Genomic DNA, 25,922 nt, shown 5'->3' on the forward strand with positions numbered 1-25,922 from the left:
ACTTGCCTCCCAGACCAAAAAAAGGGTTTGCTCTCCCCTAGGCTAGGAACACATAGTTGGCAGCTCCTCCAGTGGGGAGCAGCTGGGCAATTGCTACTGTTTCTCATTCCACCCAACATTACCAACTATTAAATTATCCCAAGTTTCTCATTCAAGCTCAAACTCTCCCAGAACACTTAAAAAGTCACCAGGGCTGGGGGGGCGTGGGGGGTGTCACAGCACATTGCCTCTGACAAAGGTCACCCAGATGAAATATATAAACACCTCTTTAAAAAGTAAAATACAAATCCCCCCTCCCCAGTTTTAACGCTCAAAATCCTGCCCGCACTAGGACACGGCTCAAAGTTTGGCAATGTTTTTAAGCCACGTAAAAGCAATTTCACATCGAGGACTGCGGAAAGTACGCTGAAACTCAACCAAACGAAAACGGCACAGGGGCAGGACACAAAGAGCCACCCTGCCGCAAAGCCTGGAACAACAGAGTTTCTTTCCCCGGCTTGCAGTTCTGCTCCTTCCTCGTTAGTAACACAGGGCTTTCGCACTGCCCTGCGCCCCGATCAAACACCATGGGTGGGGAAGGGCTGCTTGTACGGTTCCATTTTGGGAAAGTCAGAAATCATCTCCCTGGGAGGGGAGGTGGGAATAAAAGTAAAAGCAATCAGCCACATCCTCCGCCTGAGCGAGCAGCTGCCGCTGCACCGAAGCCGGTTACCTGTCTGAGACCCAGGAGGAAAGGCATTCTGCAGGCTCATCCTCCGCACCGGCGCATGGGAAGGCAGGAATTTAAAGCCTCACAGCGACCATTTCCTCATCTGCTGTGGGCAGCCTGCTCCTCCGATCCTATTTAAACCAGGGCTTCCTCGGCTGGGAATGCTAAGTAAACAGGGTCCTGGGACACTGCACGCACTCGCTGGCTCCCCCTCCTCCTCCTCCCACTCCCCGTGACATATCTCAGACACAGCCCAGCCGGGGTGTTTGCAAGAGGGAAATGACATCAGGTCGGGCAGTTCTGGAAAAAAAAAAAAAAAAAAAGAGAGAGAGAGAGAGAGAGAGAGAGGCAGCCCTGAACCTTAAGACAGCTGCTGGGTAACACCAGGCAGCTGGTTGCAAATGGGAGCTGCGTCCTGTTGGGCAGCGGTGCCTATGCGGGCCCCTGGCAGGGAGCGGAGGAGGAGCGGCAGCAGCAGCAGTCGCCTCCCTGCGAACTGGCTGTGGCAAGTGGAGGGGAGTCTATTAAAAACGCTGGCAACAGCCGACAGCTCCTCGGCGATGATTAAATCTCACTAAGCAAAAATAGACATTTAATCTATTTTTGAGGAGAAAGCTAAGTTTGATGCTGCTTGCCGAACAGCACTGGAGCCCTAAGAGCGACCACCGTGGTTTCTCCGAGCACCTCCAGATCCTGGGAAACTGGGTAAAGCCTTCATAGAACCAAAACAGTCCCACACCTCCTTCTGCCTACCATCACAGCTCCATTTTTAAGGAGCAACTGTTACAGCACTGTTCAACTCTCTGCCCCTCCAGATAACAGCCATCCCACTGAAGATACGGTTAACAACTCTCCTGATTACATTAGGAGCAAGGCTGGGCCTCTCCAGCATCAGACAGGTGATGAGAAGACATTTTAATCCACCCCTCCACAAGGAAAACACAACTAGCCCTGACAGAAGGTTTCTTATTCTCCTTGAGCTCATTTCACATTTTCATGCCATAGGGCAATTAAGCCTTATAAACAAATTTATCATCTGGTGTCCAGGATGGCACGTCTTGTTTGTCCTCTCCCAAGCATGGAGTACAGCAAGTTCCACAGCAGTGTAGGAGATGACACTGCAGAAGGTAATCTAAATTTAACTTCCTTTTCTACCTCCACTCTGAAAGTTCAGCAACCTCTTTTTTTTTGTGCTTCCCTTTAATCAGCAGCTGTCCTCGTCTGTCGGGAAGGGGGGGACACTGGACAGGAGGAGGGACGACTAGGACACCACTGCCACTCCCACATGCCCCAGCAGCAGCTCCAGGGATATGTGACAGAGAGACAACTCCCCTTGCTTTTGGCCTTTTTGGCTTTTGGAGCTCCACACATCAAAATATTTGATGAGGGATGGAATATAGTTTTCTTTTCCACAGAAAGTTCACTGAATCCCTTTTTTAGTAGCAGTTTTAGCAATAATTCCAGGACTTTAGAAGAGACAGAAAAAGAAACCACATGTAATTCTTACAAATGATAATTTGCAACAGCAGAGGAGGAAAAAAATAGAAAATGAAAAGAAAAAAAAAAAAAACAGAGGAAAGGGGAAAAAAAAACCCAAAAACCACAAAACCCCCACACCATCAAACTGAACAGAGCCCCCCCCAACAACCAGAGAGCTTGCAGCGGTGTCAGAAAAAGACACCCATTTCCCACATGCCAAAACCTCTCAGTGACCGCTGCTGCTGCTTCCTTCCAGCCCAACCCAGCCTGGGGTTGTTTCCCAAAGGAGAACCCCCATTGTGGGTATCCTCTGCACAGTCAGTCTGCAAGACTATACACAAGTATTACTTATTTTTACATCAGCTCCCAGTCACCATATAAACTTGCTGTTTAAGGTAAGCACAACTCTGTTTTTCCCAAGAGAAAACAGGCACACAAGTAACTTCCTGAAGGATACAAAACATCAGCGTTAACCAGCGTCAGCCAGGCAGTGGGGTTTTCCAGCCTTTGTGCTCTTGGATCAAAGAAAATCTCAACCTTTGCTTTTCCAATTCTACAGAGAAACACCAGTGACATAAAAGGGCAACTTTCTGTTTTAGTAATCTGTTCTGTGGCCTCATGAATGTCCTTTGAAATATCTGATTTTGGCTGTTGCTATCCAGAGCCCTGGACTAGGCAGATCCCAGGGCTGAGCCAATGCAGCAATTTCTAAGTCCCTACTGTCAGAAGGAATCTAACTTTAACCACCCGCCTCTCCCTCAGCACATACTCAAAAGGCAAAGCATCATTCCAGATCGAAGACAAGTTGTGAAAGGACTATCAAAGGCAGTAACTTAGTGGAAAAGCAAAAGCATCCTCATTTACATGTGAATTTAGCAATCCTAGAAAGACTGACACACACAAAAAAAAGATGGTTTGCAAGCAGGCATTACCACATTTGCTAGAGCAGCAGCAGCCACTCTCTCCTTCAGTCTCTGAGTGACAGCGGCCAGTAACACACTGCACAAACTCTGCTGTAGGTGACTTCTGAAAACGCCCTGAAGGGCACCAAAAAAAAGAAACAGAAAAGCAGGATGAGTTAGCTCATACACTTACAATACTCTAATCAAGAGCCTCTTCAAAACACCTGAAGTTCTTCTCATTGTTGCAATTGCTTTGAAGAGGATGTTCCAACTGATATAATTTCATCCCCTTTTATTTTTTTTTTCTAATTCATAAGTTCTTGCCCCAATGCTTTGTCTTGTGGCAATGAGTTTTGAAGACAGTGGTTGTGAACAAACAGTTCCTTTCATCACGAGTGAATTCACCACCTTCTAATCTGACTTCCATATTATTAGCAGGTGGGAACAGAAGTCCACATCCATCTTCTCGCCCATTCATTACTCTGTACCTGTTAGCTACCCTTTTATAAAAGATATCAATCTTCTCCATCCTCTTAATGTAAAATCTTTTCCCAACTGCTCATTGTCCATTTCCAAGACTTTCTAATTTTCTGTTGCTCTCTGCTTGGAGGAAACCAGAGCTGAAATGATAATTACTTTAATGAAAGCAAGGCAGTCTCAGCATGGGTCTCGCTTTTTTATGACTGTGGAGTTAAAAATCTACAACAGTGTATGACACAAGAGTGTGTCCATCCAAGATATGATGAATGGAGCAAACACAAGTTTTTACAGTTTCTCTGCAGATGAATCTCTTGAGGACTCTGAAAAGTCAGAGGTAATGTCAGGACAGATTTTGGGATCTACATCATTTGAAATTGTGCTTGTTTAGGCAGCCACCCTCTTTTGACACATCAGTGTGGATCCCAATACAGGCTAAGAGTAAACAAGTTTCTTTTGAAAAAGAGAGTAAAGATCTCTATGCTTTATTAGTCTGTAGCACTGCTCTCCTGAACATGGCATCTGCCCCAAACATTATGTCAAGCAAAGGATGCTGCTTGCCATCTTCACGCTCCCAACACACTGTGCCTTGGGACTTCAGATATTAGCACGCAACTGAAGGTGACGGTGGAAGTTCTTTGGGCTATTTTACAGGTGGCTTTCCATGTTAGATGGGAGATGCTTGCAAGCAGATTTAGTAACCCAGCAAGATACAATATTCATTTTGATACCCCCAAGGGGACAGCTTGACCTTCAGCTGACCCAGATGCAACAATACAATTTGAACCAAAACTTGAAGCTGAAGCACAAGGCTACTCTCAGTTGCTCCATTATTAGAGTCCTAGGTAAGGAGAGGTTTTGAGCAGTATATATGGGTGGTGTGCAGTACCCCCTCAATTAAAACTTTAATACCATGGTTCTGCAGCTATATATATATATTTAAGGACTGACCATAAAGTTGGAACAATTTTCTCTAATGACTCTTCAATTTGCCCCAGTGCACTCTGTCATTTCCATGTTGGTAACAGCAGTGTTGGCTATTTGTTTTCACTAGCCAGCCCACAGCTTTGGGTACTAGAACTTAGACTATGCAAGTCTGTCAGGCACTCAAAGTGTGCAAGAAGCAGTATGAATGAAGATCACTTTATCTTTCCTCATCTTGAAGATGGCTCTGGAAGTAAAGAATAAAAAGGGGAAGAAACTATGTATAGAAAGGCATAAAAGCAGATCTCTGTTTATTCACAGTAAGACAACAACCAGGACCAATCAAGCTCTGTCTTGACAGCGACTTGTTTATCATCAAACCCAGCATAAGGCATTTGGAGACCACTAATGCTGGAACAATGATACAATGCTAAATCTGTCTGGAAACCATTTCCCACAAAACCTGCCCATTTGTCAGTTCCTGAAGAGTGAAGAGCCACTTCCCCACCCTAACATCACCATTACAAGAACACAATATGAGTTGCATTGGTGCTGCTTACAAAGGTCTTCAAGGGATTTCAGAGAACAAACAGGAGCAAGTCAGTCTGGTAATTTCCCAGGACATAGAATATCTACTCTCTTGCTTAGGGAACACAGGATCCACAACCTTTCAGGTCCTTTGTGTTTAGGACTATTGTGTTATTTAGGACTGGGGTAAAGTGGGTGCCCCAGTCTGCATGCAGTTCAACTACAAAACAAAGACACTGGAGTCACTTTCATCTACTGTTTGTTAAAGAGATGCAGGAAGAGACTGTGCGTGGTGGAACTGGCTTGTAAGCCAGTGCTGCAACTAGTCTGCTGGATCAATACATTCTAATGTTCAATGAAGCACAAGGGCTTGCAGTGCTCAGAATCTGCCTTTGGGCAGGTCCCTCTTCCTTGCAGCCTCTCACTGCTTCTGTCACCTCAGTGGTTTAGAAGTGCAAGAAACTTCTGCAGCTTATTAAGTGAAGATAAGCAAATATAGACAGCACATTTCAACCTCACTGCTGTCATCTGTCTTTGTCTCTAAGTAACTGGTTAACCAGGTAGAAAGAGACTGCACACTTCTAAACATGCTTGGTGCTGCAAGAGAGGCCCAGGAGCCTCAATGCTTGATTCCAGCTGAATCTTGATTGCAACCGAATCCTGAACAGCAATTGTCACCCAAACAGACAAGTGCAAATACATGCCACATCCTCCACCTAAAAGCCACATGTGAGCTCTGAACCAAAGGAGGGGCTATTGCAGAGGAAGCCATTACCCACTCTGTCACCTGGCATTTCAGTGTGAGCCTGTGGGCTCAGTGTGGGCAAAGAAATACCAATGGCAAAGCACATTCCTTTGCATTTCTGTACAGCAAGCAATCCCTCCTTCTGAAGCTGCTTTCTGTATTAAGCTACCATAAGGAGGGCACTCAAGAAAGGGCAGGGAGCAGACAAAGAGCAGATATGGAGAAGATACCCAAGGGGAGGTCCCTGAAATATCCATTTGAAAGAGGAGACAAGAGACCTCATCCAGGCAGTTCCAGACAGTCCTACCCACTCTGCTGTTTAGCTGATGGGAGAGTGGTGGCAATGAAAAGTCCAAGCTCCTTCTCCAAGATCAAAATAGCTTTTGCTAGGTGTAGCTTGAAATTTCCATGCCTCAGTGACACTATGTCCCACTGCTTTTTAACCCAAGGAAGAGAAAACTGATAGCCACAGTCCCAGCACGTTTTTCTTCACAGCAGCAGAGTTGTGGCCAAGCCAATGTAACTGTAATGCCAAAGACTATTTGCATCATGTATTTTGTGTGACCACTGTCTCAATACCCAGGCCTGCCATTCGAGCCCAGAGATTCTAAAAAGCTTTAAAGTCCTTCACCACTGAAGCAGAGTTGAAATTGCCCTGTTGAGAAGTGATGTTAACTGCTTCAGTGGAGTTAGTGTTGGCTCTGCCCCTTCAGCATTCCCAGGCATTGGGCACCAATGTCAGGCTTCAATTTTAGTGTGGAGTAGGTAATGAAGTCACTGGGAAGCCTGCTCATCTTTCTCTGAGGCTGCTGGCAGGGGGGAGAAGGAGGAGGAAGTTCAGCTATTAAACATCTGACAAAACTGTCTCCACGAGGGCTCCAGTGTGTTTGGGGCAGTACAGGGACATTCGCCTGGCCACTTGCTTTTTGGCACTCTTGTTTTCCTTATGCCCATGTATGCAAACAGGACCTTTGGTAACAGCTCAAGAGCAGACGATCTGCTCCAGACAGAGAAGAAGGCAGAGCCTGCAGACAGTAACAGGATCCCCCAAATGTGGAGTCAAGACGGTAAGCGTCTGTTCTCGTTTTAGAGCCTTGTACCATGTGGGTACCAAAAATACAGCCTGTGTGTGTCCTTTGGTCACATCATCACCGGAGACAGTATTGTCCCTAAGCTGCTTACCAGCACAACCTTGATGAAGATCTCAGATGCCCTACTCTTAGCAGTGCTATTTGTTTTCTCTCCAAATGACAGCAGCTCACTATTTTTAGTGCTCATCTCATGTCTGCTTGGCATTTCCCTTGGGCCTTACCCTTGTTTCACAGTGTTGGTGCCAGCTCCCACAAAGCGTTTTTTTGGTGCCAGAGGGGCTGATGCCAAGTCTGTCTGTCTTGATGCCAAAATGGCAGCTGGCTTTATTGCTGATACAGGATTTGCCAAAGCTAACAGCGCTAGTGCTGGGGTGACTAGCATGGATTTTAAGATCTTCTTCTTTAGTCTTCTGCTGCCTCTAAATTTTATGGGATAATGCTTTTGGGGGTTCTAGGAGATGAATCAGAGCCTAAGGCAACAGGCAATTGTACAGAAGAGAGTCTTAATTTACAGGTCCTTGAAAACAAGGACACTTACATACATGGACCAATTATCTGGGATGCTACACTGACACTGCTAGGTCCAACTATGCAGGACCAAGTCTCACTGCAGGTCAGGCAGGGCTTGATCTTTCAACCTGCAAATGTGTTTAAAAAAAAAACAAACCCTACCACAAAACCAGAGAACCCTCTGAAGATAAGGGTGGTTACCTGGCATTTCACCAGCAAGATATACCTAAACCAGAAGTCTGGAGCAGAAGAGGGCCAGGGATAAGCCAAATTGCATCATATCATCACAAGCAAGAAGACAAATCCCAGGAAAAGGTCATGACCTTTTGCCCCTTTTGCCCTCTCACAAGTACCGCTCCATGAAACGCTACTGTGAGATAAAATCCAGTCTCAGAGAGGCAGCACAGGCATCTTGGCTGTGGGGAACACCCACAGAGATGTGAAATAGATAGCACATGTGCTAGGTATTCACACATGTACAGATGTATGTAATTTGAAGTGGAGGTATCCTTGCAGGTATTTCAATGTTGAACTCTGCTACTTTCCTTATAAACCTAAACCCCACAACTTGTTCGCACACAGTGGTGTCAAATGAGCATCTGACTGTGCAAAGATGCTTGGCTCTTTCTTCAGGAATGCTGCAGTTAGTTAATGTGACAAGAGGTAGACAATTGGTTAAAATACTTTTCTCATCACAGAAGACTTTGCTGGGGATCTGTTATGCATATGGCCTTGTCAGATCTTTCTGAAGTTCCTTGGCCTTTCCTAAGCTTAAGTTTACATGTCAAACAAATTTAGAAAAGCCCCCAAACCCCAGCAGCCTGGTTTCTTCAGCACATTTCACTTGAAAGAGATTCTTTTACTGAGTTCCAAGAATGAAGTTTCTGTTTCCAGCAGAGCGCCACTTCTATATGGCACACACTCCTTGAGACTAACAGATTTCATGGGAAATCCTTTAGGGGGAAAAATAAAAAAGACATCAGCAGCTGCCTCTTTCTGAGCACCCTGCTGCATATTATGGTTCAGTAATGTTACACAGCAAAGCAATATTATGTATGGTACGCTGAGGCAAAGGAATGCCCTTAGACTGTCCTATACGTACAGAGCCTCAAACACTTTCCTACTGTAATCGCTGGAGCAGGTCCAGAGGAGCACCATGAAAATGATCAGGGGGTTGGAGCACCTCTGCTATGAGGACAGGCTGAGGGAGATGGGGGTGTTCAGCCTGGAGAAGAGGAAGCTCTGAGGAGACCTAATAGCAGCCTTCCAGTACCTGAAGGGGGCCTACAGGAAGGATGGAGAGAGACTGTTCACAAAGGTCTGCAGTGATAGGACAAGGGGCAGTGGCTTCAAACTGGAGAAGAGCAGATTTAGATTGGATGTTAGGAACAGGCTCTTTACCATTAGGCTGGTGGAACGCTGGAACAGGTTGGCCAAGGAGGTGGTTGGGGCCCCATCCCTGGAGATATTCAAGGTGAGGCTCTACAGGCCTCTGGGCAGCCTGATCTAGTTGAGGATGTCCCTGCTGACTGCAGAGAGGGTTGGACTGGATGACCTTCAGAGGTCCTTTCCAACCCAGAACATTCCATGATTCTATGACTTTACACTCCAGGCCCTGCTGTGGCACCTCCATCCCACCAATAGGTGGATTCAGGATTGCACTAGGTTTGCAGAACACAAAACACAAACAAATGGTTTAACCCAGTCTTCTTCCTCTCAGAAAATACATGTGGATCACAACATGGGACTCCCAAAATTAAAAGTCTGTCAGTTAACACAATGGGTTGTGTAGTACCTAGAGGTTTACAGAATTTCTGTTATCTGGCAGAAAAGGAATGTCACCTGAACTGCTACAGGTAGGCTGCGGCTCAGAGTTTGTGGCTAAAGCCTGGCACAAACATGAGGAAAGGCCTCTCACATGGCATGGTCTGAGGGTCAGAAAGATAGGAAGACTTCTCCTTTTTCAAAATGAAGAGCACTGAAGATCACATACATACACCTTCATGCAGCCAAAGCAAAGAAACTTGTGTCTTCCTTTATTTAACTATTAAAAAAAAGCATTTAAGAGATCAGAGCACAACAGTGTTAAAGACTTCACTTTTAAATTACTGGACAAAGCTCTAAGGGAGATATCAGTTCTTCATGTCTACGGTTAGAGACTTCTTTAAACATGCAATCTGAAGGAAAAACCACTTCAGAAAACTCACCTTAAACACAAGCTTGTCTTTTCTAACTTGAATTACTGTGTTACTTAGGATCTACAAATACTTGGAATGAAAACATGAACTCATCTCTATTTTGAAATGAGTAAACAAGAAAAAGAAATAAACAAACCAGTATAGTGTATGGTTAAGTGTAGTTTCAAGCTCAGTTTACCCAGTCTGTGAAACAGCCAGACATATCAAGACCTTAAAGCTGAATCTTTCCTCTGTTGTAGTATTGGTTCTGCTTTGGCCCACATCTTTATCAGGAAGACAAGAAATGCTCCCCAAAAGACCACACACTCTGTCGCTCTGGAACTTTTGGGATCCCCTCAAACAGGACAGCCCTCAGAAAGCATAATCTGTATAAAGCAGAGAGCTCACAGAGGCAAGTTTCCAGGTATAAATAAAGTTGGTTTGACCCAAGCTTACAGGGCAAAAAATTCAATGCCTCCCACCACCAGCGTCTGCATCCTGCTGCATTTTCCCCCTCTGCAGCTATTTTCCCTAACTGTACAACGGGGAGAGCACCAGAAAGTTGTTCAAGATACTACAGCTGTTGGACTCTAAATGCAATTAATTGTTATTCTCTCTCTGTCTGGTAGAGCTGCCACCGGTTACCCAAATATTTCCTGTTGGGCTGAACTCATCTGGAGGCCACCCTGGGACAGCCAGCAGTTATGTAAAGGAACAGGCAGCTGAGAGGAAGCGATGTCCCGGTGTCATGTTTCAGCATCAGCTATGGCATTACGCAGTTTGCACTTTGCTTAAGCATTAAAAGCACTGCCAACACCTGGAATCACAGCCAGTTTCTATGTTTCAGCAATGTACCTGCAGACCAGGTGGTTTTGCCATTCCAAGGGCAGACACCTTCCACACCCCACTGTCTCACTTCACCACCTTCATGGCTATCTGTAGGATTTCCCCCTTGGGAATATGGGTAACGTGTGCTCCCCTTGTGTACATAAGCATGATTTATTCCATACAGTTAAATAACCAACAATTAAAAATTCATGCCAGCTTTATCTTGGGAAGAAATGTTGATCACTGTAACCTGCCTTTATGGGCATTATCTTATCCTAACTGCTGTAATTTCTATTAGTGCTTGTTTTTCTACTGGCAGATAAAGCAAGCGCTCCCCTGGCCGTATCACGGTGAAGGAGGACAGGGTGACCTATGCTGCTTTACCTCTTCCACACATTTCTCTGCAGCAAGGTTTCAGGCTGTGGAAAAGAAAAGAAGGCTTCTGCAGCAAGGTTTCAGGCTGTGGAAAAGAGAGAAGGCTAAGTTCTTCTTTCTCATTGCTAACGTCTGGCTTCCAGACATGCCTTAGCTCTAGGTCACAGTACCACGGGCCTGGTACCTCCTGCAACCATTGTCTTCTTTTAAGTTGTCCCACAGCACAAATGAACTAGTCCATATGCATTTCTGTAAGAAAAATCAAAACAAATCAAAACCTGATTGACACCCTACCTTTTTACAGAGGGTGACTGGTGCTAATTAGCATGACTACAGTAAAACAGTAAATCTTAACACACAAAAAAACCTACACCCAACCCCACTGAACTGTCAGAAGCCAGTTATTTTCTTCAACAGGTGAACAATATACATGTCATCCTCAGCACTAAGACAGCTCAAAGTCATGTGGGTTACTGTTGAACCAAGAAGCACTAAGGCAAGGAAACATTTTCAGTTTTCAGACATACTCACTTCTGACACACTGTAGGGCTCCTACAGTAATACCCCTGAAGCAGGTGGCTTGCAGAGTAGGAATTCTGAGCGTTTCCTCTAGAAAACCAGGACCAGCCCTCCTCTCTGGGAAACAAGCGAGAAAATTGCACACCAATTTCACTGCAGAGAGCCAGCCTGCACCTTGTCAAACCATCAGACCATTGAGACATCTTCCAGGTAAAAATACATGGAGAACTTAGCGACGGACAGCAACATTTGTGAGCAGGATTTAATTACAGAGTGGCTATCGGATTGTCCTCCTTTCAGCACTCCTTAACACAGGCTTCAAATGTCAGGGCTGTTCAAAAACACAAGATGCAAACCCAGAGGCGCCAGGCTGAAAGGCTTCTCAAGAAACCACCCTGTCAAACTGCTCTGTGAAACAAAATTTGCTGCACCTAAAGCATCAACATTTCTCTAACCTATTCTTAAGACAACTGTAATCACTGGTGTTCCCACTGAGCGTCAACATTTCTCTAACCTATTCTTAAGGCAACTGCAATCACTAGTGTTCCCACTGCCTCAACAGGCAGTGTGCTCCTGTGCTCAATGTTCCTTAAAAATTAAGATGTTCTTTCTCATTAACTTCAATTCAAGCCTTAGCACAAGACAAGGCAGTAATTTCTTCTCCACTGAAAATGAGATAACTGATCACAGTCATCTTCTTAACTTAGCTCACTTGGAAAGCTGTCCCATTCCTCTATAAGCTGCTTTCAAAAGACAAAAGAAGTCTTTCTTTCTTTTTTTTTCATACACTGTAAGGATTAAATCCATTTTATTGCTCTTCTCAGTCTGCAATTTAAATTCAAAACATGGAATCCAAAATGATGTGCATCACTTACTAGCATGGAGTGTTACAAAATACCTGTAGAGGACACTTCTATTACTAAAATCACTGACGATTCAGAGAGGTTTTTCTGCAACAACTGCACTCAGTTGCTGATACATCCCAAATCCCAGACTTCTTCTATTCAGCTTTCTCCAGACAATAAGTACTCTGCACTATTCCTTCAGTAAAAGTGAAACAGGTTTCAAACTGTTTCTTCAAGTCGTTCTCCTGTCTAAAAACACACAACCCACCATCTGCATCTCAAGTGCTTTCTCTTCATCTCTCAAACTGCTGGCACAGAGGCAGAACAAACCCCTCCACAACTCCAGTAGCCACCACAGACTACACCTTAGCATGTATTCCAGTCACTTAATGAACCCAGTGTATTACTGTTTAATGCTGAACACAGATCCCTACTCAGGTTGGGCTATAAAACATTCATTGAATAAATCAAATTAATTTTTTTTTCACCCATGAGGTTGTTACTGATAAGCCCACACTGCTCATTTCCTGATGCTGTAGAGATGCTTAATAAAGCCTTCAAGGACTTATTCCAGTGCTTTACTAGAGACTGAAACACTTCACCACTTTCTAACTTTTTCTTACTTAATCTTTTCTTTTAACTCATCCCTTTTACATTTAGTATTTGCTTTAATGTGTGTAGAATTACAGCCAGGAGTTTGTGTGCCTTGTGGGATTTTTTCCCTTTCAGAACCATGAGTAGCAAAGCTGAACATGAGCCTGCAGTGTGCCCAGGCGGCCAAGAAGGCCAATGGCATCCTGGCCTTTATCAGGAACAGTGTGGCCAGCAGGAGCAGGGAGGTCATTCTGCCCCTGTACACTGCACTGGTTAGGCCACACCTTGAGTCCTGTGTCCAGTTCTGGGCCCCTCATTTTAAGAAGGACATTGAGACACTTGAACGTGTCCAGAGAAGGGCAACAAGGCTGGGGAGAGGCCTCAAGCACAAGCCCTATGAGGAGAGGCTGAGGGAGCTGGGATTGTTTAGCCTGGAGGAGGCTCAGGGGAGACCTTATTGCTGTCTACAACTACATGAAGGGAGGTCGTAGCCAGGAAGGGGTTGGTCTCTTCTCCCAGGCAACCAGCACCAGAACAAGAGGACACAGTATGAGTCAAATGGAGCTTGTATGTGCCAAAGTGAGCCAGCAGAACCAGCAGTATTCAGTGTGTCCACTATCCACCAAAAGAGACACTTAGGAATGCTTAAAGGACTCCGTTTGGAAACAGATCAAGGGCAGATGTGAATCAAGTAGCTCTGCTGTCAGATCAAGCATGCTGCACAAGGTTTAGTTCTATAATATGCAGTTAGAGCATGCTTGAGCTTTGCAGTTAAAGTCTTGTGAGTCAGAGCTTAAGTTGTGTAGCTCTGAACAGCTGAGCCTCTGTACCTCTTTCAAAGCAGGCCAGAGGAAGTACAACCCTGCTGCTTCCGCACTGGCGTAAAGTACTGCTGTGGAACCATCTGCAGCTGGCTTTAGAATTAGCCTGAGGGATAACCACACCTCAAAAAACCCCTCAGCAAATATGGAAAATGCTCCTTCCTAAACTCCTTCCCCCCCACCCACCCCAGCTATCAGAAAGATGCATCAATGGCTCCTGAAGTCTACAAACTGCAACTAGCTTGCAAGTGTCTGCTCCTTGCAGTAGCTCTTACTGGGTCCTCCACTTCCAGCCTCTCATCTGAAGAAGCCGGAAGAAAACTGGATGCGTACAGACCAAAGGATGTCCCTTGTGAATTGTATCCTCAGGTATGAGAAACACCACTTAAGCCAGGGGTTTGAGAGAGAGCCCAGACCTTGCTGTAATGTGGTAACTCTGCCAGAGCCATCCTTGCCAGGTCTGTATTTCACACATAATAGTGGAATCTGAAATCAGATTTGTTTCTGAAGGACAAGCTGCTGGTTTAGAGGTTCAGTTTTCTTTCAGAGTACTGCCCTGGGTTGGTCGACCCCACAAACAAGAAGCACAAGCACACACACTGCTGTGTGGATCTCAAGCATTCAGTAAAGGCAGCAAATGCTAATGCCAGAACAAAAGACAAGACCATTTTCACAAGTACAGCAGAATTCCCCCCACAGACCCGGTTTTACATGGATTGTGTCTAGCACAAAACAGCCATTTTTTCACAGCAGAGACCAATTTACTCCGGGCAAAACATTAATTGGTGGGTCAGATCTCACAGAGACAAGCTGGCATCTTCAAGAAAGGTCAAGAACTTACTGAGAAACAGAAATAAAAGGACTCCTCTCTCTATTAAATATCACAGATTCAGACATTCTGTCATGATCTCAACGCTTTTGCCATGTCTTTTCCCAGCACAGTCCAGGACTCAAAAGAATTCCTGAGCAGGAATGTTCATATAAATTCACCAGATTTGAGTCAGACAGATTTTCCAATCTCAATCTATGTCTCAGCAAGCCAGCAAAAATACAAAAATCTGACAACTGACAGAGAGGGCATTACTCACTACATTCCCCCCACTTATAAACACTCTGACAGCTGCATCAAAATTTGTTTGGCAATAATTTCTTCATGAGACAGTTGATCTTTAGTGATCTAGGAAGTTTGGATAAACCTCAAGAACTAAGAATGTTTTTAAGTGCATATTCTCATTTCTCCCCAGGGAATATTGCTCTTCAGAGGAATATTAACTTGAACTATGTAAATGATTTTGTGGACTGTTTATAACCTAATGACTCTACATGTAACCTTAAATGCCATTCTGCAAAAAAGCTAGCCATGGTCAGCAACTTGAGCCAAAGGAGAATGTTAGAGCCTCTCAGGCTTCCTTTAGCTTTGTTCAAGCAATTTCACATAATACAGTTACCTTATCACAGTATCACTAAGGTTGGAAGAGACCTCGAGGATCATCGAGTCCAACCTGTCTCCACAGACCTCATGACTAGACCATGGCACCAAGTGCCACGTCCAATCTCCTCTTGAACACCTCCAGGGATGGTGACTCCACCACCTCCCTGGGCAGCACATTCCAATGGCAAATCACTCTTTCTATGAAGAACTTCTTCCTAACATCCAGCCTAAACCTCCCCTGGTGCAGCCTGAGACTGTGTCCTCTTCTTCTGGTGCTGGTTGCCTGGGAGAAGAGACCAACCCCTTCCTGGCTACAACCACCTTTCAGGTAGTTGTAGAGGGCAATGAGGTCACCCCTGAGGCTAAACAATCCCAGCTCCCTCAGCCTCTCCTCATAGGGCTTGTGTTCAAGGCCTCTCACCAGCCTTGTTGCCCTTCTCTGGACACATTCAAGTGTCTCGATGTCCTTCTTAAACTGAGGGGCCAGTATATATACTGGTATCAGCAAAACACTGCTCAGAATCAAGCTGACATAAAACTCAGGGCTGCATTATTAAGTAGTAAGATGACTGCAGGGACATGTGTTTGGAAATGTCTGTTCCCACATACAGCCAAATCTGAAAATCCAACTTCAGCTCTTGATTAAACATTACTTAATGGTTAAAACTAGCATTCTCCTGGAAAAGAGATTTTGAAAGAAATACTCCAATCCTTCACTAAAAGCCAGCCATGAAAAGCATATGGCTCCCACTGGGTACACTTCTTGTAAATCAAGTTACAGTTTTGGAAACTCAGTATGTATTTGCTAAATGAAAACAAAACATCTGTTATGGTTTCACAATTAGAACCTACAAAGCCAGATGCTGCAGGAGTTAAATGTTTCCTTTGCAGTGTTAGTTTACACAGATAGACATCCTGAAGGCTACCCAGAAAAAAAATTGTTTAAGGAGGAAAGAGTGCTACAGTCTGTGAAGTTAATACTGATGTTCAAAATACTCATGGAAAAAACTAGCTGTCTGTTTTCCAGAAGCCACTATTTGGTCTCTTCTGTTTCTCAGATGAGAAGAGGCCTTTGCAGAATATAACACTGAAAGCTCCACGTGACTTTCCCATATGTAGCTGTTCAACAGCCAAGTGATTTCCCCTACCCCGTCTCCACAGTTTGCATACCAAGGCAGCATTTGCCAAGTTTCAAGTAGAGAATTTTGAAGCCAAATTTGTAAAACCAAGAAGACAACTATCCTTTGACCTATGAGATACACCTCATAAGGAGAGTTAAGCTGCAGGGGAAGCAAGACCAAAAAAAACAGAAAGAAAAAAGATCACATTTTGCCATGAATTTACAAGGAATGTCAGTGTGTCAGTGGAGATGATGTGGGAAATGGTGAGAACGCCAACATGAGGTTCACTGAGTTTTTGAGAGCAGTATATGTAGCCATCCCACTTCTGCACATGTTCTGAGGCAGAAAATACTCTTCACTCATTGAACAAACCAGTAGGATGAGGGAGGTGATTCTCACCCTCTATCCTGCTCTCATGAGACACCACCTGGAGTACTGCATCTAGTTCTGGTGAATCCAGCATAAGGACATCATAAATTGTGGAATGGTCTGGGTTGGAAGGGACCTCTGAAGGTCATCCAGTCCAACCCCCTCTGGAGTAAGCAGGGACATCCTCAACTAGATCAGGCTGCCCAGAGCCTCACTTCGAGTATCTCCAGGGATGGGGCCCCAACCACCTCCCTGGGCAACCTGTTCCAGTGTTCCACCAGCCTAATGGTAAAGAGCCTGTTCCTAACATCCAATCTAAATCTGCTCTTCTCCAGTTTGAAGCCACTGCCCCTTGTCCTATCAATGCAGACCTGTGTAAATAGTCTCTCTCCATCCTTCCTGTAGGCCCCCTTCAGGTACTGGAAGGCTGCTATTAGGTCTCCCCGGAGCCTCCTCTTTTCCACTGAACTGCTAGAGGAGGTCCAGAGGAAGGCCACGAAGATGATCAGAGGGCTGGAGCACCTCCCCTGTGGGGATGGGCTGTGAGAGTTGAGGCTCTTCAGACTGGAGAAAAGAAGGCTCCAAGCAGACCTTACAGCAGCCTTCCAGTACCTGAGGGGACCTACAAGAAGGCCATGAAGGGATGTTTTACCAGTGCTTGTAGTGACAGGACAGGAAGGAATGGATTGAAACTTGAGGAACATAGATTTAGACTGGGTATTAGAAAGAAATTCTTTACAGTAAGGGTGGTGAGACACAGGCACAGGTTGCCCAGGGAGCCCCTCCCTGGAAGTGTTCAAGGCCAGGCTGGAAGAAGCCCTTGAGCACCCTAGTCTTGTGGAAGGCGTCCCTGCCCGTGGCAGGGGGTTGGAACAAGATGACTTTTAAGGTTCCATCCAACCCAAACCATCACAATATCCAAATATCTGGAAGCTCAACATCTGAATGATTCCCATGCTGTGCATCACATCAAAAAAACTTGTGGAGGTGACCTCAAACCCTGTCTCCAGCTTTCTGAAGGGCATCTTACATGAAGTAACAGAGTAGATAGCTCTGAGACAAGAGAAGACAGCAGGCAAGGCTGAAATACAAGTACCAGGGCAACAGAAAGATCCCATACCAGAGGAAAATGCAGATGACAAAGTACAGAACTGGTCTTGAACATGGCAGCCCAAAGAAGAGAAGAAAGTCACCTGCCATATAACATTTAGACTGCCATGTTAGACTGGATGCCCTGAAACAGAACTTTGAGATGTATTCTTCCCAGGACACCAAAGCACCTCTTTTCCAGTCTGAGCTGCAGCACAACATTCATTCCTACTGACCTCACTTTTCACCTTGGATGAGGAACACACCCATAGTACTATCTTGATCAATGCAATCACAAAAGGTCCTTCATTGCATGCAACAGTTCAGTGAGGCACATCTGGCAGCATGACAAAAACTTGCAAAGGGACACCTTGAACTGCTCATGTTTGATTTGACCTTTATCAAATCTTCCTAATATCTAAATATTGCTGGGATACCAGGAGTAGAAGAGCCACGGCTGTGGGCTGGTGACATTCTGCAGCATCATTCCACCTGGCCCTGTCTGTGCCATGAAAATCTAGCACTAACATTTGTATTCAGACACTGCAAACACACCAAAGAGGTTTGAAAAGACTGCTCAACTCTCATGAAAGAAGGTGCTCTCTGGTCTTACTTACAGCCCAAAAAGTGAGGGGAAAGAAGTTCTGTCTTTATTCTTTGCAGTCTTGTTCAGCTGTGCTCGATGCCAGCATGCCTTCTAAGTTTATGGTTACATCCTGTTGACAAATATGTTCTTCTGCAATCTATATTGTCTATTTTCAAAAAGACAGACAACACATTTTTTTAGCATTAGCCAAGTTTTCTGAAAGACAAATGATGGCCTATTTATATAACACAGACCTGAGACTCCACATAACTTGTGGTCCATTCTCAAACTGTACCTGACTTCATGTTTGGCAAAGTCACTGTTTTCTCTTCTTTTCTGTTCCATCAGCAGAATAAGGAAGATTTTACCATATCAGAAGTGGAGACAGAGTCATTAATGTTCACAGATAACATCTATTACTTTTCACTATGCATGAGATTAGACATGTCTTTTCATGCCAGTTCAGTGTATTAATGTTTGCATATCAAGTATTGAAAACAGCCAGAATTCACAGCTGAGTTCAGGTTGCAGAAATTGACATCCCACGATTTAGTTATCTGCTAACAATACAAAGTGATCCCATTTGTGAAAGCTAGCAATTGTTGATGCTGACCACAGTTTTAGGGCCAGTCTTTAGAGAATTATCAGTTTAAAAGGTGGCACTTTCCTTTTATTACCCCTGTCCTAGGTCAAATAGATGGTCAATAAATTCATTTCTAACAATCAACAGAACTTTCTTTTACTTTTCTACGATACCAAGGGGAGGCATAATTCACTCAATTTTCTGTAAAGGAGGGTTTCATTGTTAACTATAGTAAGTAAACACTGGATTTAAATTTTCCCTTGCAACTTGCCAATATTGTCATGACTCAGCTTTACCAAGAAAAAAATGAAAGGGTTTCCTTTGCACTTCAGTAGCTTTCCTCTTTTAGTCTCCAGCAAAAAGATGGATGGTAATTTAGAAAGATTCCTAGCCACGCACTGTTTCTGGCTGAAATCACACTTACAAGCCAAAAAAGCAAGCAGAGACTTAAAATACATGCAGAAACTGTTCAGTGGTCAGCATTCCTTTGCTAAGACAGGACTTCACTACTGCCTCTATAAAGCAAATCAGCCTCTATAAAGCAAATCAACCTTAAAAGAGAGGCAAAAATGTGCCTTCAATGCTTCTGACATATTTGATTGGAACCGAGTATCCTAAATAGCAAGTCATGAATAGATTGCCAACAATCTCTGAGATAACCAGCAAAATGGTAGCAAGAAGCAGCCTCAGAAAGGAAAATTAACGATCTCAATTTCTCCCAAAGTGTCAGGAACTCAAACCTCCACATGACTCAAGACTCTTTACAGAGTATATGCATATGATACTGTATTTTTTAAACTCACAAGGCTGGAATTCTTGACACAAAGTGCCACAGTGATAACTCAGGTTCTACATACAGTTTGTTTTGGTATTTTTTTCCCCTTTTTTTCCTGTCTCCACACCTCACAATCCACTTTTTGTACCTCCAAATACTGATAAAAGTCACCAGCAATCTCCCACAGCACTAGCTATGCAACAGCCTTCAGAGTGGGAAGCCAACTCAAATCCTCATTTCTCAACTCAGGAGCACAAAGAAAGAGAACACTTGTACCGGCTTGCACATCTCTCTTCTTCACATCTTGACGTCTTTGCTAAAAGAGTCTAACAATCAGGACACCAGAATTCATACTTCAGCTTCTTCAACTTCTTTCCTGAAGGACTCCAGCTATTGATTCCTGATACGCTGCCAAGCTGGTCCCTGAAACAAGCCAGAGAGTGCTCAGGAAACATTCAGGAAAAGGTTGGAAGTCAAAGGCCGCTTCAGGCAGATCCCAGCACTCAAGAAGTTATCCGCTGACTGCAGGGATTTGCAAGGCTTTCCACAACCCAACATATCTCAGAGAGACTGCAGGAATTTCCCACCTATAGAATAACAAATTGACAAGAAGAACCACGAAGCAGCAAAAGCCCACACGCAGCCGAACCGAAGCGTTTCAAGCTTTCCACAGACTGGGGAATGCAGAGGTACCACAAAGACAAGATTCTACTCTAAGCTGAAGCTCCCACTTATTGACCAGAAACCTGACATTAGAGCTCAGACTTAGAAGTGAAGCTTTACACAGAGACCCTGAGGTGAATGCCAGGAGAAACAAGAAGAAAGGACCCAACCAGCCAACCAATCATCATTCCTTAGAAGAGCAGCTGCCCGGAAGAATTTGAATAGTACTTTGTCTAAGTGTTTCCGTCGCCACTCAAAACACTCTCACATTGCATTCCCAATGTCAAAATACCTTTCACTTCAAAGTCTATGTTCTCCAGTGCTTTCTTCAAAGGCTCCTGCAACTTAAAAGTCATAGGAAAGCACACCAGAAAATACAACATTTGACTAATGCATAGACGACTCTGCTAGATGCATCTTATGGAGCAAACCACACACTCCTCTGGGAAGAGGCTACCTTTACTCGTTCTAAAGCACCATGTAGGCTGATAAGCATATTCACATACTAACACAAGTCAAATGGGAATCTTTGCTACAGAAAAACCTTCTTCTAGTCTTCATTGTCCACTTGAATCCATAATTCTGAATAGCAAATGCTCTGGTTTTAGTTGAAGCAACTAAACATAAATCCTGATGGAACACATTACAAATATAAAAATGCCCATTAGCACTTGGGGCTAGATTTGAACTGGCAACCTAATGATGTGGCACTTAACGGTTAGTTAACTGTCTGTGGTCACAAAGATCCCAGGACACTTTGTGGGAAGAAAAGAAATTAGATAAAATGCAATATTCAGAAATAAAAGGCTCTAGATTAGTGCCTAGATCAGTGATTGATTTTAGCAGGCAAGAAAATACAAGGAACAGTCTCTAAATCCATAATATCATAGTATCAGTCAGGGTTGGAAGGGACCACAAGGAGCATCTAGTTCCAACCCCCCTGCCATGGACAGGGACACCCCACACTAGATCAGGCTGACCAGAGCCTCATCCAGCCTGGTCTTAAACACCTCCAGGGATGGGGCTTCAACCACCTCCCTGGACAACCCATTCCAGGGCTTCACCACTCTCATGGTGAAGAACTTCCTCCTCACGCCCAGCCTGAATCTCCCCACCTCCAGCTTCATTCCATTCCCCCTAGTCCTATCACTACCTGATATCCTGAGAAGTCCCTCCCCAGCCTTCTCGTAGCCCTCTTCAGATACTGGAAAGGCCACAATGAGGTCACCTCGGAGCCTTCTCTTCTCCAGACTGAAATTCCTATGAGTTTCTGCAAGATCCTTATAATATAAGTACCTAACACACAACTTTGTACCAGAAGTCAGTATTTTCAGAGATCAGCATTTGCTACTAGATTGGGGTAAACACAGCGAGTCCAAAAATAATTCCATTTTGAGTCAATGTATTAAAAATTACAATTGCCACAATCTGTTCAGTTGCATCACACCGAATTGCAGAGCCTGGCAGGGTATCATCTACCCTACCAGAACTATTCAGGCCCTTTGGAATCCGTACACCTTGCATCAGTATCCTGGGTGCTATGACTGCAGAGGTAGGTGCGAGTCCCAATGAGGCAAGCGCGCGTTTCTCACTTGGTTTCAAAGAGGCAATCATCCGAAAGCAGCCATCAAGTTTCCTCCTGAAGTTAACAACCTAATAAAATATCAGGGAATGCTTTAAGTTTCACAATGGCACATCTGCTGGTGAGGCAGAGAGTGCCAAAGTCACAATTAACCATTCCCATCAGAGGGCAGGTCCTGTGTAACGTTTTTAAAGACGTATTGCGTATGTGCAGGTGCTCCGTTTCATTGGAGAAGTCACAGCGAGACCATTACTCTCCCTGAGAAATAACACTCCCTTGAATAGCCATCAGCCCCTCTCCCTGCACACATCAGTGAACTCAACCACCACTATGACCATTCCTACAAAAAGGCTGTAGAGTAAAAGCATCTGCACAAACTCCTTCCTGGGGGCCTGGGGGGATATGAATTCTGTCGTTGGATTTGTTTCGAAGCCACAGATATACTTCAGATGCCCTGCACTCATTCAGTCAACCCCCCAAACACACTAGGCAAAAAATCTTAGGCCATCCACATGAAGACAGTCACGTTCTCCACTTTGCATCCAAGAAGTGTGCAATTTAGGGCTCGCCAAGCAAAGTTGCTTATCACAGTTAATTTTAACAACGTGATACAAAGCATTAAAATAGCTTCATGAAAGGACAGGAAAATGTCATAAAAATTACAAAGGCAGGTGATAAATATTCACAAAAAACCCACCCCATCCCAAAAGCTCACAGTAAAAGCTCATAAGGGTAAACAACCTGGTTTCACAACCCTGCTTCTGATTAACCCTTTTGAGGCTTCAAAAAGATACGATCTCTGTTGCTGCCAAGCATGTCTGCCAGAGCTTGCCAAGGAAAGCATGAGCAAGCAGCTTCAAAGGCACAGTGACGTACCTATAGCAGTAAACCCCAACCCTCCCTGTGGAAACCACACAACTGAAACTTAGTCATAGAAAATGGGATTAGAAATTCTAAAACAAAACAAGGGGCTGAAGGAATTAGCAGTCATCTCAAGATCATGTTAAAAAATATTGAGCAACATTGAAGTAACAGCTGTTGTCAGGGTTGGTAAAGGGGAGAATAACATCTTTCAGAGGAAGCCTATCACAGAAACATTCAGGTTGGAAAAGACCCTCAGGATCACCGAGTCCAGCTGATAACCCTACTCTACAAAGTTCACCCCTAAACCATATCCCCAAGCACCACATCCAAATGACCTTTAAACACAGCCAGGGTTGGTGACTCCACCCTTTAGTGCATGAGGATAGGAGGAGGGTATCTGGGTCAGATTAAAACCCTACATACTGACCCCATATGGTGGCTTGGCAAAGAGTGGAGGTGCTGCAGGGCACCCCAGTCATCATCCCTAGAAACTAAAGTGCACAGATCCCTAGCAAAAGGTTTCTTTGATTTGACCAAAGGAAACATGGCACGGATCGAAGCAGATGGTGCCTTAACGATCAGTGTGACTGCTCCTGTGCAAGGGCAGAGGAAGAGTCTCTGGGAAGCAGTTTGGGAAGCACAGGATTACTCTTTGGACGGTTCAGAATGTCATGCAAACACATGCACACAAGAAGGTCACAACTGCTCCAGCGACTGCCTTTGCGAGCGTCACACAACGGCACATGGCAGAAATGCCGAGGTCAGGATTTCTGAGACAACTCTCCAAGGAGACATTTCATGTGAGTTTCTGAAGTTCCCCACGTTTCTTGCACTGTAACTTCCTGGACGACAGCATCACATATTTTCCAATGACCGGACCTAACCCGTATCAGATGTTTACACAACCCACGTGAAACTCCGGTTTTGACAAATGTGTGTTTTCATTGAAAAGAACAAGAGCTCCATTCCTACCTTGAAACAATCTTTCATAAATAAATCATGTCTGCACGTAGGGTCAGGATGCCTAGAGAGATCCTGAAACAACAATTAGGTTAAGTGAGCTTCCCTGGCCGCCTCACTGCCAAAGAAGCTTTATTAGCAAGTACCAAGCATTCAACTTGCTGATCAACTGATAAAGAGATCAGGAAAAGGAAGGTAGTGGCAGGAATAAAGGAGAGAAAATAATACCTTGAGAATAAGATGCAGATCTAAGTGCTGATGAAATGTGCTCCTGATCAATATGGAACGTGACCATAAGGCACAAGGCCACAAGAGAAAGCATTATTCTCCCCTTGATCATTGCCCAGTGTCAATGGAAACCAACTGGAGCTTGGAGAGATATCAAATCTTTCAGAGATTAATATCTAAAGTAGCACACAGACCATGAATGAAAGTACAAGTGAGTTTCCACCCCTCCACATCAGGCCCAAGTCTGTCATTCTATTTAATGAAGTCTGAGTGGTCGGATTTCAGTGATCTCCCTCTGCTTTCTCTCAGCCCAGGCATGAGGCTCTTCCTTCTTCCCTCTCACCACAATGCAAAGGAAACAGGATAGATACCAGGTGCATACACGTGGCTCCTCATGCCAAACAGTACAGCACAGGGCTGTTCAAATTCATGGCAAGAACAGAATGACTCTGTTATCTTTTGTTTCCCATCAACACCACCATGAGTCTTTTCTCCCTGAACCATACAATCGCTCCCACACCAAAGGCTGTGGCAGTTTTGAGTGGAGAAGACTGGAAATAGCTTATCTGCAGTCTCTGCAGGAAAACAGAGATACTCAAGGACCATCCTGTGCCTCTCTGCAACCATAAAAGTAACCAGACCTACTCAAACTACACAAAGATTCAGCTTCCACCAGCAGCAGTATTCTGATCAACTGACAGAGCCTCTTTGCTATGCCTGGACAAAAAAAATGAAGGGAAGTTAGGGCATTTCACCTTTTGCTCAGTGTCCTGACAAATGAAAGCAAAGAGGGCATGCTCAGTGTCCTGACAAATGAAAGCAAAGAGGGCATGCTCAGTCTCCTGACAAATGAAAGCAAAGAGGGCATTTTTTTGTTTAAGCACTTGCTTATAAGTTCAGAGAGGAGGGGAAAAAAACATCTCTTAGCTTTCCTTCTGTATTTACACAGAGACTTTTCATATTTCCAGTATTGCAAAACACAGAAGAAAACAAATTTACTTTGACTACACAGAAGTGCCAACAAGAGAAAAAGCCACAAAAACTTGTACAAATACATGCACATCCCTAAAAACAGATGCACCTACCAAAGCACTGTTTACAGTTTGCTTGAGAGTCTAAGTGAACTCCTTGTACTTGCTGTTAAGAACAATCTTACTCCAAGTACTAACAAGGATTCAAACCGAGTAAGACATAATGAACTCGGGTTTAATTGGTTTGCAAGAAACCCCATTTGCAAAGGCTACCCTTAGCCAGCTATTGAATACACAAGTTGATAGAGCCCAGAAGGCACTGTGATGAGTGACTTAAGTGGAGGCACCCTACACCCACCAACATTCCTGCTGAATGAATGCGAAAGCTGCAAGAATTGCTTTTATTTATCTTAGTAAAAGCATTTCTTGGAAGGGCTGGGAAAATTTATTTCAGATGGATTTTTTCAGCTGAGAACAAAGTTGCATCTATTATAATTATTCTCCCTCCAGTGTGGCCTGCCTTGCTGAGAAAGAACATTAAATTCAGCTGCGCACGAACTCACGGAAGTGACCTTTTGAATGAAAACGCTGCAGCGAGAGACTTGTGGAGTGTTCTCACTAAATAATAACCTACTGTCTGCAACTTGCAGATTAGTGCTTCAACCACTGATTTCAGCTGCTACTTACACAGGCAGAAGTCCACATGAGGTCAGTCAGCTGAGAATAAATCATGTTTGCTGCAGACTACACTATGGAGAGCTGTACTTGGGAACCCACTGATAGTCTACAGTCCAATATGGTTTTATGAACTTTCATTAATCATCGTGTGGCAGCATAACCTTGCAAGGCACTTTAAGGAGGCCTTTTCTGCAGGACAGCCACTATCTCATTTAAATAATACTGACACAACTTGAACAAGCTCTCACTTTGATGAGAGCAGCAAATGCAAGGCAAAACACCCATTACCCACACAGAAGTACCCTGCTTCCTTTGCAGGAGGACATAGGATTATCTGAAAGATTTCTGCCATATGGAAGACCCAAGCACTTGGGGAAGCATGCAGGTTAGCACTGAAGAACTAGGAAGTCAAAGTGGAGGATTCATTTCTTCTCTTAAACAAAAGGTGGGGTGTGAAATAGCAAGATGTGCAAGATGTGCTTCTTTGGAAAAGGAAG

General features: G+C 44.3%; 1 protein-coding gene across 3 annotated transcripts in view; it reads right to left on the bottom strand.

Annotated features, from left to right (window-relative positions):
• WBP1L (WW domain binding protein 1 like) overlaps positions 1-25,922 on the bottom strand; it is a 64,384-nt gene that overhangs the window by 25,639 nt on the left and 12,823 nt on the right. For 2 of the 3 annotated variants that reach the window (XM_054163726.1, XM_054163725.1), the window contains exon 1: positions 713-1,026. The exons of the other annotated variant lie outside the window; for it this stretch is intronic. In XM_054163726.1, coding sequence (XP_054019701.1) covers positions 713-752 — 40 coding nt within the window. In that variant the 5' untranslated portion in view covers positions 753-1,026. Of the gene's footprint in view, positions 1-712; positions 1,027-25,922 lie in introns of those variants that run through there. 3 annotated transcript variants of the gene reach the window in all.

The sequence above is a fragment of the Dryobates pubescens genome, chromosome 8 (genome assembly GCF_014839835.1).
Source record: "Dryobates pubescens isolate bDryPub1 chromosome 8, bDryPub1.pri, whole genome shotgun sequence".
NCBI lineage: Eukaryota > Metazoa > Chordata > Aves > Piciformes > Picidae > Dryobates > Dryobates pubescens.